Source organism: Schistocerca americana, chromosome X (assembly GCF_021461395.2).
Source record: "Schistocerca americana isolate TAMUIC-IGC-003095 chromosome X, iqSchAmer2.1, whole genome shotgun sequence".
NCBI lineage: Eukaryota > Metazoa > Arthropoda > Insecta > Orthoptera > Acrididae > Schistocerca > Schistocerca americana.
In genome coordinates, this window is record NC_060130.1 from 304,124,557 (window position 1) to 304,141,564 (window position 17,008).

The 17,008-nt window shown below is 38.0% G+C and overlaps 1 protein-coding gene across 1 annotated transcript in view; it reads left to right on the forward strand.

Moving 5' to 3' along the window:
• LOC124555975 overlaps positions 1 to 17,008 on the forward strand; it is a 502,540-nt gene that overhangs the window by 295,778 nt on the left and 189,754 nt on the right. Inside the window, exon 4 of the mRNA XM_047130021.1 lies at positions 5,807 to 7,163. Coding sequence (XP_046985977.1) covers positions 5,879 to 7,163 — 1,285 coding nt within the window. The 5' untranslated portion in view covers positions 5,807 to 5,878. The remainder of the gene's footprint in view (positions 1 to 5,806; positions 7,164 to 17,008) is intronic.

A 17,008-nucleotide genomic window follows, 5' to 3' on the forward strand; every position in this document is an offset into this window, starting at 1 on the left:
ATTTTCTCTCTGTGACATGTATTCAGTCAAAGCCACCATCTTCGCGGAAACACTTTGCACATACATACTGAGCGCTTCCAGCACATGGTCCACATACGAATTGCTTGCACTATACCCAGAGATTTTCAGTTTTGTCCGAACTTCTGCATCCTCCTATCTGGCAGGTCTTCCATACCGATTACCTTACATATTTCAGTGATCGCAATGAATGAATGAATAAATAGGTTCTTTCCTTGACTGTACAGACAGTTTCTGCTAATTTGAAAAGAAACGTTCGCCGGCTAACTTTTCTCCTGTTGTGCCTCTACAAAGGATCCAGTCGGTGATTCCATCAAGGTCTGGGACGTTGCTGTACATAGACCATCTGCGGCAGGCAAACATGGCAGTGTACAGACGAGACATCTGGTCCAGAATATTAACTCCAAATTTAATTGAATTGTAGAAGCTCACAGTTTCAGCGAGTTTCTCCTGTGTTTGTTTGTCCACTGCATCTGTCTGATGCATTGTGCTTAATAGAGGAACATTTTTCTTGGTCTTTCCCAGACAGGAAGTAATTGTCGTGTCACCAGATTTGTATAAGGGTATCATACAAAGATCCGGCAGTAGACTTCACTGATGGAGGAACTTCTCTTCGGGTTTTCTTCAGTGTACCCACCACGATTGTGTTCTCCTGCTTCAGCTACTCTGTAGGATGTTTGGCTGTGAAGAAATCGCCACATTTTTCTTCCTTTCGAAGTGTAAGGTTTCATGAGACGTGTAACCACATGCTCTGCAACAGGTATGTTAGTGCGTCTCTCACTTTGTGTACCCAAGTAAGGAAATACATTCACCATATATTTACTACTGGCATCTGCTGCAAACCAGAACTTCAAACCGAATTTGTGTGGTTTATTACTCTTGTATTGTACATACCGGCACCGAGCTTTGCATGGTTAGAGCTGCTCATCTACGGTTGTAAATGCACTTTGTTTATAGTTCGGGATACAGTTAGCTACAAATGAATTCCAGACTGGCATAGCTGCTTAGAGGCCATCGACCTTGAAGTCTCGGCACGAGTGCGGTTGTCATCCAATCTTAAAAATTGCATGACTTCTATGAACCACAGAAGTTTCGCGGGGAGATTCTTTCTTCATGCACTCCACATGTATAGATTATAGCTACGGCAGCTTCTAATTGGGCAATATCAATTATCCATATGTCATCCTTAATTTCTGTAAGGTTTTTCTACGTTCTGTAGAATATTACTGTCTTATCAGCACTCGTCATGCACTCAAATAACTACCTGCGACTATAAGTTTCTTGGCGTTGCACGTAGGCTCAGCAGTTTCTACCATCACGTTGTGACGCCCTAATCTTTCAGATGCGTGTCCTGGCGCAATTCGAGTCCACACTGTTCTGTTGGCTGCAGTGTCTGCAATTCCAACGTCCAGCTGCTGAGACGGAGAGATTTTTTCCGTTGTTTTTTTTCTCGGATGCGAGTAGGAATTTGTGGTGCCACTGGAATCGAATGTGTAAGCACTGGGTTATTCGTGTGTTGTTGTACAAGTTCTGAATTTTCATCTACCGACTCTGATGATTCGCCTTGTTCTGTTTCGTGGGGCTGATATTACGTGTCGTCTTCATACTCTTTGTCGTCTTCATACTCTTTGTCGTCTTCATACTCTTTGTCGTCTTCATACTCTTTGTCGTCTTCATACTCTTTGTCGTCTTCATACTCTTTGTCATCTTCATACTCTTTGTCATCTTTATCGTCCAACTCATCAGTTTCAAAAATATCTTCTCCTTCAGTATATCTTCTTGTGGCAAACTGTTCACGTAATTCAATAATTCTTCATCTGAAAGGAAACACTGCCGCACAGTAATAATGAGAAAGAGTGCTTATCTTCTGCAGGGCACAACAGCTTATTGGCAGAGAACAGCAACTAAAGTGTGTCCATTCTTCCACTAAATAAAGAAAAATTAAGGAGATACAGAGGGAACGATATCACAAGAATGAAATTAAGTAAGCTAAGCGGATGATAGAAATCCGTTGTTACGCCTTTACAGACATGGAACGCAAAAACTGTGTCACCAGTCAGAATGACCGGCCGCCGTCCGTCGTCCGTTAAGGTGAAAAATGATTATAATTCGTTCAGTTTTTGTAACAGACGTTTCTATTTTACAGAAATTATAAAATGACCTGTATGGTTTCGTCAGTGTTGATTGTGTCGCAAGGGTGTGTTACTGACTGACTGACCCCTTAGATGCTCGCCATACCTAAAGGATTGAAATGGCAGTACCCGCACATCAGTTTACCAAAGCAGTGCGATGCAGTTGGGGGGAAAAAAAAACCACTCGAAGAAATAGTATTCGAACATTTCCGAGAGCTTTTAAGTGGAGCCGGCCGCGGTGGCCGTACGGTTCTAGGCGCTCCAGTCCGGAGCCGCGCTGCTGCTACGGTCGCAGGTTCGAATCCTGCCTCGGGCATGGGTGTGTGTGATGTCCTTAGGTTAGTTAGGTTTAAGTAGTTCTAAGTTCTAGGGGACTGATGACCACAGCAGTTGAGTCCCATAGCGCTCAGAGCCATTTGAACCATTTTTTTTTAAGTGGAAAAAAATTTCAAGCTATTCGTAGCTGCGTGCGGGTCGTTCCAGGCTTGTGATCGCGATATAGCTGGTTAGAATCAAGCAACATGCAACTTTTACTTTTTGTGGATTTCGTTTGAATTCTTCATTTATTATTGATTAGAAACGTAAATTAGCAAATATTGAACAGATTTTGTAATTTTTCTTTTTTTAATTGCGCGACAGTTCTATTACTCTTAATAAATTAAAGTTTGGTACAAATAAGCGAAACATCAAAGACAAAATAATTGCTTTATTTCTGGAGATTACGAATAAATACAAACATAATATTAAAAACACTAAAAACGCGAGCTAGAGATGACGACTCAAACCACTAGACCACGAACTGTATGCATTGTAGAACTGAAATAAACGTAAGAAAACTTGCGGCTAACGAGAATCTAACCATCAGCATCACAATAAAAAAAGACTGGAATGCAGTGCACGCAGCTACGTACAGCTCCGTTAAAATTCTGCACTTTTTAAATTCTTAACAGCGCTTGGATGCCTTCGAAGTCTGTTTTGTTGGCTGTTTCTGAAAAGTACGTTGTACTATTTAGCAAATCGATGTCCGGGCACAGAAGCTGAAAACGTAGGCAGTTGAACAATATTGAACAGGGTCAATCTAAAAGGTTCCTTTGTCAGTGCACTGTATGAGCAGTTCTGTTCTAGTCTGGAGTGGCATCTACTCGGATTGAACGTCGTGCACATGTATACACGTGTATGACATCAGTCCCTAGTCATGTTTGCTAGACCTTATGCACAATATTTTCCCGTGAAGCGTAAGAACGCGTCCACTGACACGGAGTTGTGACAGATTTAGATAATCTTTTCAGTGTTAGGGCACAGTTGAACGTCTTTGAAAATATTGTATTCTAGCCAGTTACTTAATACTTTAATAGTTTTAATCATATTTATTGTTTGTAATTAATTTTTCTACCAGATTTCATAATTGTTATAAATAATTAAGTTAAACTTAATCCATAAATTTCAGCCTTAGTAGTAAATGTCTCTTTCGACAATGAATGACATATTCAATATTTCCAGATTCAGGGCATTACTTATGCATCGATATCTTTTTAAAAAATATCTTGTGAATAAAAGTCAACAACAATTAATAAAAATGTGCATTTTGTATTTTTTTTGGGGTGATCATTAAGTACCCGCAGTTTTGTAGTACACGTTATCGAAAACACGGTGATATTTGTAATGGCGTGCTTAAAGATATTTTCAGGTTCTGGACCCTGAGACGCGTCGTATGTGGAACGCGGTGCGTCGAGTTTTAGCGTTGTTTCCATTGTGGGATTGCAAGATAGTACACACAGTTTTACATCCGCATAAATATTGTTCAAACGAGTGTGGAGTGCCTAGCACAGGGTACTTAGCACTGTAGCTCATATTCGCTTGAGGTTAAAGCTCACTTTTTGCCCCTGCTTGAATTCAGATAAATATGTTTTGGAAAAAGGATTCTGCCTTGAACAAACACAATTTTTTTTGCGCTGTTCATCTTGGCATCTCGTACGGCGTCGCTTAAACTCTGCCACATAATATTTTACTGTTGTAAGCGAGGGAGCAGACTCTCTCAGAATAGAATCTAGCTCAGCATTAACATTTGTTGGGCTATGACCTTTCAAATGTATCACACACAAATGGTCAGTTTTATCCATGTTTACAAATCCGCTGAGAGCGTTCACTTTTAATGGCTGCCCAACATAAAAGGGAAAAAACAGTAACATCGTCAAACTTAAAACTTAAGCTTTATAAGGTTCGTACTTATTATCGTAGTCAATTGTTTAAAACAACCGCCATAGATCAGGTATGGTACTTCCGGGACAGTCTTGGTAAATCCGTTGTACGCGGAAATAACGATAACGAGTGGATGTTAGAAACGAGACTAGATGTTACGAAATAAAGTTCATATTTTCCATCATACTTTTGGCTCCGGGTACGGGACCGACGCTGTTTAAGTTAAAGTAATTACTCTGTGGATTGTTATGATTTTAACTTATAAATTCTTACATATTATTAATCTTCTCAAGAAATATAGAATTAGTTTTACGTAACGTAGTCGAGTACATGTCACTACACCTCCATTTTGAAAGAACATTCAGCTATACAAATGTTTTTCCATAATTATTATGCGATGAGCGGTTGACTCACTAGTTTTTCTGTGTTATATATGCAGTGTTGTAAATCCATCATAACTATGATTTTATTATTTCATTTCATTACAGTCTAGAAACTGAAGAAAATTTAACATAAGTATGATCACAGTAGTTGGTTTCAATAAAGATGTGTTTGTATGCCATTTCACTCAGAACGAAGTTAGAAAATCAAGAATAAAAGATAGGAGGGATAGAAACTTTGATTAATCGGAACAGCTTAAAATATTTGTTTCGTCTCGTAATGATGGCATGCGCTCAGTGCTCTCTCTCTCTCTCTCTCTCTCTCTCTCTCTCTCTCTCTCTCTCTCTCTCTCTGCGCGCCTTATAACTGGTATATGCGTTAAATGATTAATACCAGTCCTTGAACCTTCATAAGTAGGCCTTCGTGGGATAATTGACGTCAATCTTGATGAGTCTTCCAATACATATTTTGCAGTATTTCTGAGACTCCACTCATCGAGTCAAACAAACCCGTGGCCATTTGTGCTGCACGCCTCTGTATATGCTCAATATCCCGTATTAGCCCTGTTTGGCATGGGGCCCATAAATTTGGGCAATAGTCCATGCACAAGCGATTTGCACCTTTGTAGACTGACAACGTTTTCCCAATATCCTATCAGTGAAGTCTATCACCTGCTTTACCTAGCACTGAGCATATGTGATCATTCGATTTTATGTCCTTACAAATTGTTACAACCAGATGTTTGTATGAGTTGACTGATTCCAGTTGTGACTCATTGATTGTCTAGTCATATGAAACTACTCTCTGTATTTCATGAAGTGGGCAGTTTTACATTTCTGTACATGTAAATAAAGGTGCCACTCTTCATAGGCTTTGAAATCTAAAGTGCATTTAAAAATTAATATTTTGAGATTTATGTTAATACATTCCACTATTCTGGAGAGTGGGACTATTACTTGTTGTTAAATGAGCAAAACAGATATGGACATTACTATGTAGACATCATAGCCTTATCTTAGGCATTTTAATGTACTGTGTTGTTTCATATTTTTGATTATAATTTGGTTCTGTTGCAGGTCATGTGTGGTGTGGAACGCGATAAGTAAGGCAGAACCTCAGGTTCGCCTGAGAGCTGTCATACATGTGCAATGGACCCATTTGTCACACGCATCGGCGATGTTACGATTGAAAGGGTGGTACCACGAGGATGTGCAAAGGATGGGCACATCCCGGTACCATCCGTCAGCCTCGCGAAGAGGGAAGCCAATGGCAGTGAGGAGGCTTTGGCAGAGGGCATCAATGTCAGCGAAGACCTCCAAATCTTTTTAAAGCCCCCACCTGAAGGAATGCTACGAGATCAACAACTCCTGCAGCGTCAACCTCAGTTCCATATGCCTCAGCAACATATCCAGCAACAAAACCGCTTCCATCAGCAGCACACTCAGCATTCACAACTGAATCAGCACCTGCAAACCCACAGTTTTCAGCAGTTAAACCAAAACCAGCCAACTCTAATGCAACAACAGTTATCACAGGGGCAGAATCAAATGACACAGAGTGAGCAACATGTGAACCAACAACAAATCAGCCATAATCAACACAGTCACATGATGCCGAACCCAGTGAGCCAACAGCATCAGTCGAGTATGGGTCATTTGCAAGATAGCATCAAGCAAAACCAAAGCCATAACCAATCTCTGAATGCACAGCTTACACAGAATCATCAGCTGGCCCAGCATGAACAAAATCACATGCAGATGAATCTGCCACAACAAGTGTCTAATCAGATGCAACAAATGCAAAGCCACCAGCCCCTTAGTCAGCATCAGGTTAGCTCTAGTCAGCAGCTTAGCAGCCAGCAAGAGCAGACTCATCCGGGACATATGGGTTGTCAGGATCAGGCAAACCAAAATCAAGCCCCATATGGGCAGAACCAGATGAGCAAACAAATCAACCAGCTGACTGTAAATTCATCCCAGATGAGCCACATGCAGCTGAATCACAGTCAGTTAACTAATATACCAAGTGGTAATCCAAATATGAATCATGGACATTTGAACAGTGCGCTACCATCCCACATGCAAATGATTCAGCAACAAAGTCATCAAAATCAGTCAAGTCGTGTACACCACTCGCAAGGAATTACTGACAAAACAATGGAAGGAGATGATAGTGAAAGTGAACAAGAAAGTAGTGATGTGGAAGAACTGTCAGAAATGGGAAATAAGGGTACTGTAGGGAAAGTTAGGCCTCTTACGACAGTTGAAGGTGCAAGTGATGTGGAAGAGGTGGCAGGCGCAAGGGATAGTTCTTCACATCAAGAAAGGAAGGTACCAGATACTACAGTAACTAGTGTCAAAGACAGTAGTGTAAAGCGTAAGGCACCAGATTCATCATCCACTGGTCACAGCAAAAAGAAATATAAAGGCTCAGGTAAGACTTGGCTTCGCTTAGCATTCTCAGTATGGAGTCAGTCCAGACAAAGAATACTCAGGGGTCGTTACATGTAATGCTCAAGTGTCAGTGGAAAATGTCACTTTGTTTATTATTGCGGACAAAATGCCTTTTAAGATGTGTGGAGTTAACTTGGCCACAAGGTAGTCTGGTATGATATACGGTTCAAGGAATTTTATTGGCAGTTATAAGAAACCACTGAAAAGAGTCAGTGTTTCCAGCAGCAAACAAGTAAGCTTGTGCTAAGAAGTGTATCCCGTCTTATCACGTGGAAACTGTAATTTGTTGCTGATAGAGATACTGAATATTCTTAGTGTTTAGGTGTTATTCCTAGAAATGAATATTGATCTGTATTTAATTTGAGGCTTGTTTATTGTAGTGAGGACAAAAGTACATATCCACTGACATTTTGGCATCACAGGTAGCACTTCAGTCAGTAGTGTTGTTTGGATTGACTCCACATATATAGCAGAAAAAAAGATGTTTTAAAGCATCTGCACATATATGTAGAGTAAACATGAGTTAGTTCCAAGTGTGTTTTTAAGGCTGTGTCCTCACCAATGGCCATAGTCTATTATTTTACATTTTCAGGAATAGAATGTTTCTTTGTGTGATCTGGTTTATTTTGAAAGTTGAATTTATTGTAAGCAGATGTGACAATGTATCACTGTTTCAGAGAGGTAGTGATAAGCATGCCACTTAAAAATTGGCAGGTATCTGTACTTCTTTCATGGCCATAGTAATGAAATATTCCATGTGGGTCAACCCATATGAAGTGATCCAGTAAGGGTTGCTTGACCATTTTTAAATATTGTGATTTTTTTACATGTAATTACCTGTAATTGAAATGTTCAAAACAGTTTAAAAAAAATTAACTTGCACCATTACTGAATGGCGGCCATTTCTATTTGTAAGTGCACGATGGTTCTTCAATTTGGAGACATTAGCATTAATTTGAATATCTCTGCAATGGGTTAAGTCATAACATTGCAACATTGTTTATTACCCAAATTACCCTAAATTCAGAAATAACCAGATGAAATTACCTCCTAAGTTTGGTACTGAAAATTTAGAAAATCCACATTTCAGATGTTAAAATAACAACCAAGGAGTGATTTATCAGAGTACCTTTTTTTCTCTAGTTAAATATCATAAATTAGTAGCCTTATATAGAGCAAGAACACCAACAAATATGTCCTGAATATTTTTATTAATTTTTGAAATTTAAAAAATCTTTATTTTTGTAAAGTTTAGGGATAATTACCTCTGAAGGAACTGATTATAAAAATTTTATTTTTGTACATATTGTACACCTACATGATAGCAAAGTGCTGTAAAAATTTCAACATTGATATTTGACTTTGAGCAAAGACATCAATTTTTGAAAATGATGAAATAATTCCCATTAAACTACAATTGATCTTATGTTTGTTGCCTATTTACATGGTTTGTTGTTTCATTGTAGTAAAATTTAGTTGTGACCTGTGTTTTATTAGCACTGTCCTCCTACATTTAGTTAGTATTATTTATTTTAGTAATAAAATATTAAACAATAGGAGCTCTTGCTTTGAGTCTATGTTAAAAAAAAATTGCCCATTTACATCTAGATTTATTCTCAACTGAGTAGCACGTTATTACAAGTTCAGAATGACAAAAGAGAAATAATAAACATGAGAAATTTTTTTACCGTTGAGAAGGCTACAGTTTTGTGCATGAGTTTAGCCCTCAAGACAAGTGTGTACAGGAGCTCAGTGGAGAGAGTTACAATTCTACAAAGGAGCACAGTAGTCAGTGACAAGTCTGTACATAAACTGTGTACCTCCACTACATTTGCTGGGTGTGGCATTGTTGTAGTCAGTCTGTTCAGAAATGACTGTTAGAGTGGATGTACATTCTTCATTAAGAGTGTGTAATATTTTATGTGCTTTTGTTATGAGTGTAGTTTGTAATTAACTAAAATAACATTAAAATATAATAATACATAAATTTCAAAGACTAATTCGAATTCAATAAAATGAATGAACAGTGCTCTGTTGGACATATAGTAAGTCGTGTGTCACATAACAGTTTATGGTTCAGTTTCAAAAAAATTAAGGAATGTTAATGACTTTGGTGAAGATAGGCAAACTTTGTTTAAATTATGAGTTGGTTCATCTGTATCATCAGTTTGTGAGTATCATGAGAAAAAATATATTCTCAATTACAGTCACATTTTTGGAAAAAATGCTCAGATCTATCCAAAGTTCATAAAAAGCCAGTTATTAAAAGTTTGAGGGAAATAAAACTTGATCATTTGTCCGTGTTTAGTGCTAGTAAAACCGGTTCCCGAGTGAAACTTCATGTGATTCCTGGAAATTCCCTGTGCCCAAATTGTTATCCAAGAATATTTATCATAAATACAGGACCAGAATCATGTAACCTTGTTAGTGACATTTATATTCCTAATTAGAAAGCCATTAGCAAATTTGATTTTGCTTGCTCTAATTTAGAGGTCTCCTGCTTTGAAAAATAAGAAAATTGAGTAGTGGAAAAACAAAAGCAGCTGTTAAAAGCAAGGTACAATGAATTTCAGACAAAATTAGAAAAGACTTAGAATCATGCTTTAATAATGCAGATACCAACAGTGTTTCTAAAAAAGAAGGAAACCTACCTCCAGAATCATCTGACACTGAATATTTGAGCCTAATTGAGAAATTAAAATGTAAGTGTTCAGTGACACCTAAAGAGGAAAAAGATAAAATTTTAATTTTGCTCACTGACTTGTGGCCAACAGAAAAAAATAGTTCACGAGTTCATCGTTTCTGATCATTTGTTTTGGCTAAGCCGAAAATCAGTGAAAGGGCAAGGCATTCTACCAGTTTTAGGAGAGAAGGAAGGAGAAGGTGTAAGTGAAGAAACAATTGAAAAGATCCAGCAGTTTTTTGAAAGTGATAAAAACAGTAGAATGTAACCAGATAGCAAAGGTAACAAAAGACTGCTATAAATGGAGCCAAAGTAACAAAGCAGAAATGACCAGTACTGCCAAATTTAAATGAATGTTATGTAGCTTTCAAAAATGCTCATCATGAATGCAAAATTTGAAGGTCAAAATTTTGTGACTGTCATCCTAAGTTGCGTATTTTGGCCAGCACCTCAGGAAAACACTGAGTATGGGTTTGTGTATATTATCTGAATGTGAAACTGATGACTGCGAGTGCAAGACTCAGCGATGTTAACTACAAAGAGTTACTAGATTTAATGGTCTGTGACACTAACAGTTATGACTGCATGACAAGTTTGCCTGATAAATGCCATGGTAAAGGAACTTCCCTTGATTTGTTTAATGAATCTGAGGAGGAAATGACCAACAGTGTCACCTTCAAACAGTGGGTCACAACCAACAGGGCTGAAACAATAACAGTGGTTAAATGTCAGGAAGAGAACTTTGAATCTTTAATTGATAACTTATAAAATCTCAGAAATCACCACTATCCAAAGTAAATTTTTTTAAGGACAAAAAAGCAAAACTTTATGAAACTAAATCCATAGTCGTAGCTGATTTTGCAGAAAACTTTACATTTGTGGTTCAAAATGAAATACAGGGGTAACAGTGGGTCAATGACTAGGCACACAGTGCATCCATTTGTTCTGTACTTCGAAAATGAGAAAGAGAAAGTTTGCAGTTCTTCAATTGCATTCTAAGTGAAGAGTTGAAGCACAACACTTTGTTTGTCCATGTATTTCAAAAGTATGTAAAAAATTACATAAAAGAAAAATAAAGTTGCTCTAGGTTGAGAAGCTCGTATACTTTACAGATGGAAGTGGTAGTCAATACAAGTACAAAAAGAATTTTTCAAAGCTTTGCAACCACAAAGCAGACTGCGGATTGGAGGCTGAATGGCACTTTTTTGCCTCTTGCCATTGTAAAAATGCAAGCAATGGAGTAGCAGGTACAACAGAATGTGAAGTGAGTAAAGCCAGCCTGCTGAGAAAGACAACAGACCAAATTCTTACAATAGAGGACATGTAAGCCTTTTGCAAGGTTAATATTAAAGGCATCACTTATTTACTCATCAAGAAGGAAGAGGTAGCGCTTCATATCAAAACAACACTTTAAACCCAATTTGAAAACAGTGTATCAATAAAAGAAACAAAGTAATTCCACAAATTCCTTGGCATTGCAGGAAAAACTTAGTTTGATGCTATGTAACATCAGAAACCGAATTTTACGAGGGTCATTGTGTCAGTAAAATGTTATCTATCTTAAACACTGAATGACATGGTAGCGTGTGTGTATGATGGACAGTGGTGGCTTGCACAGGTTGAAAGAATAAATATGGAAAATGGTGACGTTTTTGTGCATTTTTGTCACCCTCCTGATCCAAGAATGTCATTCAAGAAATCTACTGTTGACTAAGTTTGGATACCAATGAAAAATATATTAAGGAAGTTTTCAGTTCTTGAACTAACCACAGCAACTGGGAGGTCTTATTCTATGTCACAAAAGCTGTCCGAAGAAATAATCACCACTAGAATTTAGAAGCACTATATCTCGAAAATATATTAATTGAAAATATTTATTTCAAATTTGTCACAATTATAAAAATGTTTAGCTCAGTATTTTTTCGAACTTTTGCAAATAATTTAGGACCTTAACTTTAATAATAATTGATTACTAGTCAGTATCATATACGAGTTAGGCAACAGTAATAACACCAGTTGTAGTGTAATGTGAATTATTTCCTCATTTTCAAAAATTCGTATCTTTGTTCACAGTCAGATATCAATGTTGAAGTTTTTACAGTACTTTGCTATCATATAGGTGTACAAAATGTACAAAAATCAAATGTTATATTCAGTCCCACCAGAGATAACTAGCCCCAAACTTTACCAAAAAAAAAAAAAAAAAAAAGGAAACATTTGCCAGTGTTCTTGCTTGTCATAAGGCTAGCAGTGTATGATATCTAACTAGAGAAAAAACTATACTCTGACGAACCATTCCTTGGTTGTTGTTTTTGGCTCTAAAAAGTGGATTTTCCAAATTTTCAATACCAAACTTTGGAGGTAATTTTGACTGGTTACTTTTGAATGTAGGGTATTGTGGGTAATAAACAATGTTGTAGAGGAGACTTTCCTAAAAACAGTCATGTCAGTTGCAATGCTGTGCCCTAACCCAGTGCAGATATTCAGATAAATGCTACTGTCTCTAAATTGAAAAACCATTGTGCACTTACAAATAAAAATGGCCACCATTCAGTAAGTGTGCAAAGTAAAAATTTTTTTGAATACTGTTTTGAACTTCTCAATTACACGGTAATCACACATAAAAAACCAAAATATTTAAAAATGGCCAAGCAGCCAACTTCATTTTTGTTGGATCACTTCACTTGGATTGACCCATGTAACAAGTTTTTTCCATATCTGTTCTAAGAGTGTGTCAGAAATTTTTGAAAGATGAGTGAGATTCATGTTACCCGCTAGGTTAGCCGAGAGCGTTAATGCGCTGCTTCCTGGACTCGGATAGGCGTGCCGGCCCCGGATCAAATCCGCGCGGCGTATTAACGACAAGGGCTGGTGTTCTGGCAAGCCTGGATGTAGTTTTTAGGTGGTTTTCCACACACCCCTAGGTGAATACCGGGCTGGTCCCCACATCCCGCCTCAGTTACATGCCTCACAGACATATGAAACACATTCACACTCCTTCACGATTTACACTAGACACAGACAGCTGGGGTACACTGATTCCACCCCGAGGAGTACGAGTTGGCAGCAGGAAGAGCATCCGGCCACCCCTTTGAATTGACCATGCCAAATCCGATTGTAACAGTTCCGACCCTGCGCAAACTGCGGGACGAAAGTTCAAATGAAAGAAGAACAGTGAGATTCATGTTAAATTTTTCATTTAGTAATTCTTTTCTTGTTAATTTTCTGGAGTTTCATATAAAGTTCCAATTCTGTTTGTATAAGATTACAGTGTCTTTTGTAGAATTCTTTTCAGTTGTGTTGTATCATTGAAAAATGATCTTACACTGCTGTCCCAGATGTACTAGACTTTTATTGATGTCCCAGTATATTAGGTGGATATAAAGCAAAATATTACTGCACAGTTGAAGTAATTTTACATATTCAAAACAATGTCTCTAACAAGCTGACCAGGTCCCATATTGATGCCTGCGTGGTGTCTGGTGTTCACTGTGCCATCTGTTCCTTTTGTGGCCATTTTTGGAGGTGGTATTCATCTCCAGGTGTTCTGTCAGCAAAAGTCTAAGATAATTTCTACCATTCAGAGAGTTGTGATGGGTTATTGATTGTTAAGAAATGGGACAAATGGAAATGTAAGGACACAAGATTAGCAGAGTCTTGGGGGTTTGGGAAAGCATCCCACAGAATCTGTTAATATTTTTCTCATTTGGTTGTTGTCTGGGTATATATTATCATGTTAGAGGAACATTTTAGGGCAAGTTACGTTTTTTTGCAGTATTTCATGGACAAGTTGTTGTCCTAGATTATATGAATGCGAATCATTTGCTTTGGGATTTACATATTCGTGCCTCACATTTGTAATGCTGTGCTAATCGTACATAGAGAGCCTTGCTTTGTCACCAATTCAGGACTGAACCAGGCAAGAATGAGAAGGAAATGGACATGGGCTTCAGAAAACATGCCTTGTAATGAATTTCCTATGGTCCACTCTTTCTGAGTAAGATTCTAGTGCTTTAACCATTGTTACACATCACTTGATGCAGTCTCATCGGGACATCTCTGTTCAGAAATTCAGTCATTCTAGCACTGTGCAGACAGTGAAACCAACTGCTCGCAAGTGCTGCTCTGTGTTTATGGTGTTAATGGCAGATCAAGAATTTACAGTCCATGTTGATGTACAGGTTGATACGGGATTACTTGTTGATGAACTGCCTTATTCCAAAACGGCAGGGAGTAATAATGTGTGACTTGTGCAAGCTTGACAGAAATAACACAGTCATCTTGTCAGTCAAGTCTAATGGGTTCATCCACATTCAAGAACCAAGAGCCCTCTTGCATCATGTATTCTAACATACTGTGCAAGCTCCTGGTATCACTGTTCTGTTTATTGGAAAAGTTGTTGCCAGTGTGATGAACTGACCTACTTACTTCCCAACAACAGTAGTAGGGCTTCTTCATACAGTCCAAGTTCTCCAAAACACTTTCTAATAATCTCTGCAGTGCACTGTTTCTTACACTCTTTCAGTCTTGATGTTGACATGAATATAATTAGATGACTAATCAGTTTCTGCATTTCTTGCATCACTGATTTTTGAGGAAGACAGACTTCCATGTTGTGACACTTGCTTTGTGACATGATGACAGTTTTCAGTGATCGCGATTGGTTGATTGTCTTGTGTGTGCCATTCGCTTTATATCCGAGTGTATTTCCACCAAATGTGACTGCTGTCTTCTATAGCACCCTCACAGCTACATAGTTTTTTCAAATGCCCAACCACCTGAGAAAAAAATCTGTGTTCTTAATAGTCAACTGGAGAAAGTATGTTTTAAGGTACTCCTCTCTTTCTGTCTTTCCAGTCTGCATAAATTTTGTCCAGTCTCTGTTCTTGTCCTTTTATCAGCTTGTCTAACAGAAATATTGACTGATGAATAGATTATCAGGTTAGATATTATTGTTAGCAGAAGGTAAAAGCTACACAGTGCTGAAGCTGTAAGTAAGTGACTAATATAGCTGGCTTTTTATCAAAGTGCCTCAAGTGTGACAGGTCACTTGATGCTCATGTAATGTTCATACTTCTTTCGGTCTCCGTAATTTCATTTCCTTGCCCAGTCTTCCAGTTTCCATTGTTGCTATTCTCAAAGTACGTATTTCTCATTTTGTGATGTACATATGTACTTTAATTTTTGTATGTTTGTTACTTTCTCATTCCCAGAATACCTTTCCGTTGGACCATTCTATTTATCATGCTCTTATTTCTTGTTATTATTAACTTAACCCATTGAGACACTGACTGAAATATATCAAAAGTAGATCAATTAACTATGTGTTATCTTGTGACAACTTGCTTTCTGTATTTGTTATGCACACAAATTATAGTCAAATTTAACTACTTAAAATAGGAGGTAAAACATTCTATACAGTCTCAAAATTCTTCCTCGTCCTCCCTGCTCTCTTTTAATTATCTTGTTTCATTTACTTACCAGTTTTAGCCCTTTGCATATATGTTGCATTTATTTTTTAAAAGTATGTGACAACTGCCCTTGTGTACTTCAGTCACATTGAATTGCTCTAATCTTATTATCTTCCATTCCACACAGGATGGTACTTGACCATTCCTTTTACTATATTTCTGTTGCATTAATATGCTTGTGTGCTTGCATTTGGCACCTTTTCATTCTTGGCTGGTGGTCCTAATTTCTTATTATGTATTGCTCTAAGGTTTACTATTGTGGAGTACCTATAGTCCAGAGGTGATCATGCTAAACATTCATTTTATACAACCATAGAAAAAATAGACAGTACTCATCTGCATAGTATCTTTCGTGTAGTCACTCATCATGTAATCCAAATGAATGTGATACCCAACATCCAAGATGATTGCTAATCAGCATGCTAACTCTGTATTGTTGAACACATTTCAGGTAGAGAGATCTTTTCTTGGCGTAGTTGATATTGCATTTATCCATTCACTACTCCAACAGCAGATAGGAAACTTTCAGGCAGACAGTGGCATACCTTAAGTGCTGCTCCAGAATTGTGTCAACACATGCAGTGGAGTCGTGCGTTCTATCAGTACCATTTGGATGGATACCAGTCATTTTGTGCTGAAGTTGTGTGATGTAACTGTAGTTTTCAGTTCTTCAGCTATGATCCAAGCATTTCCTATAGTACCATTTTAGCTGACACAGACTGATGCAACAAACGAGTCCACAACTCCATGCCCAGGTAATATAGTCTCATCTGTTGTCAAAAAGACATGATGATCTCTCATCCATCATTTGTTTTGCCAGGCAGTGATAGACTTTTATTCAATGTACATGCACGCGTTAATACAATATTGCATTGCCTGTGTTGTTCTGATTATGATCCAAAATTCCTTTGGACATGCATGCTTGTCAGAATAACACAGGCACTGCAATATCGTATTTATTTGCCGATACCAGGCAGGTGACTTTCAGGTACAACATGTAACCTATACAGGAATATACATAATGGATGTACAAGTACAGGTTGTAGTCGCATGGTCGATGACATATGGAATTTTGGGTCTGTCCATGAGTCGTGCACGGATAGCCAAATGGTAAGGCGACTGCTCGTGATAAGTGGGAAATCTGGGTTCGAGTCCAGGTCCAGCACAGATTTTCATTCCCATCATTCCATTCTACAGCTGATACTTTTGCCTATTTGCAGTTGTGAATTCATTTAACGCATACATTAATGTTGCATAATCCAGTTATTTGCGAGTCATACTGTGGTTTGTGATTTCTGTTGCATTCGTATTATTTACGTACTTTCTTCACAGTGCTGCAGTTTTCATAGACAATAAGGGATTTCTCTCGATTTTGTACGTCAGCTCAGTGACCAAAAAAGAGTAGAAATTGCTTCAATCTATATGATGTGTAAGAGAATACTATTGCTGTTCTGGCTCGACAACCCACAGTCTGCTTTTGTCCTTGTCAGGTAGGCTTGCCCACAATGTTCTTCCTTTGCTCCTAGTATCTGAAGATCCTGGGTCACCTGGCCTTTCCATGTTATTTTTAGTCTGTCTAAATGACTTCATCCTTCGCAGTGGTTCTTTAACACTTCTCTCAATCTTGAGCCCTCCTTTCCTTTATAGATATGGCTGGCCCAACTCATTCTC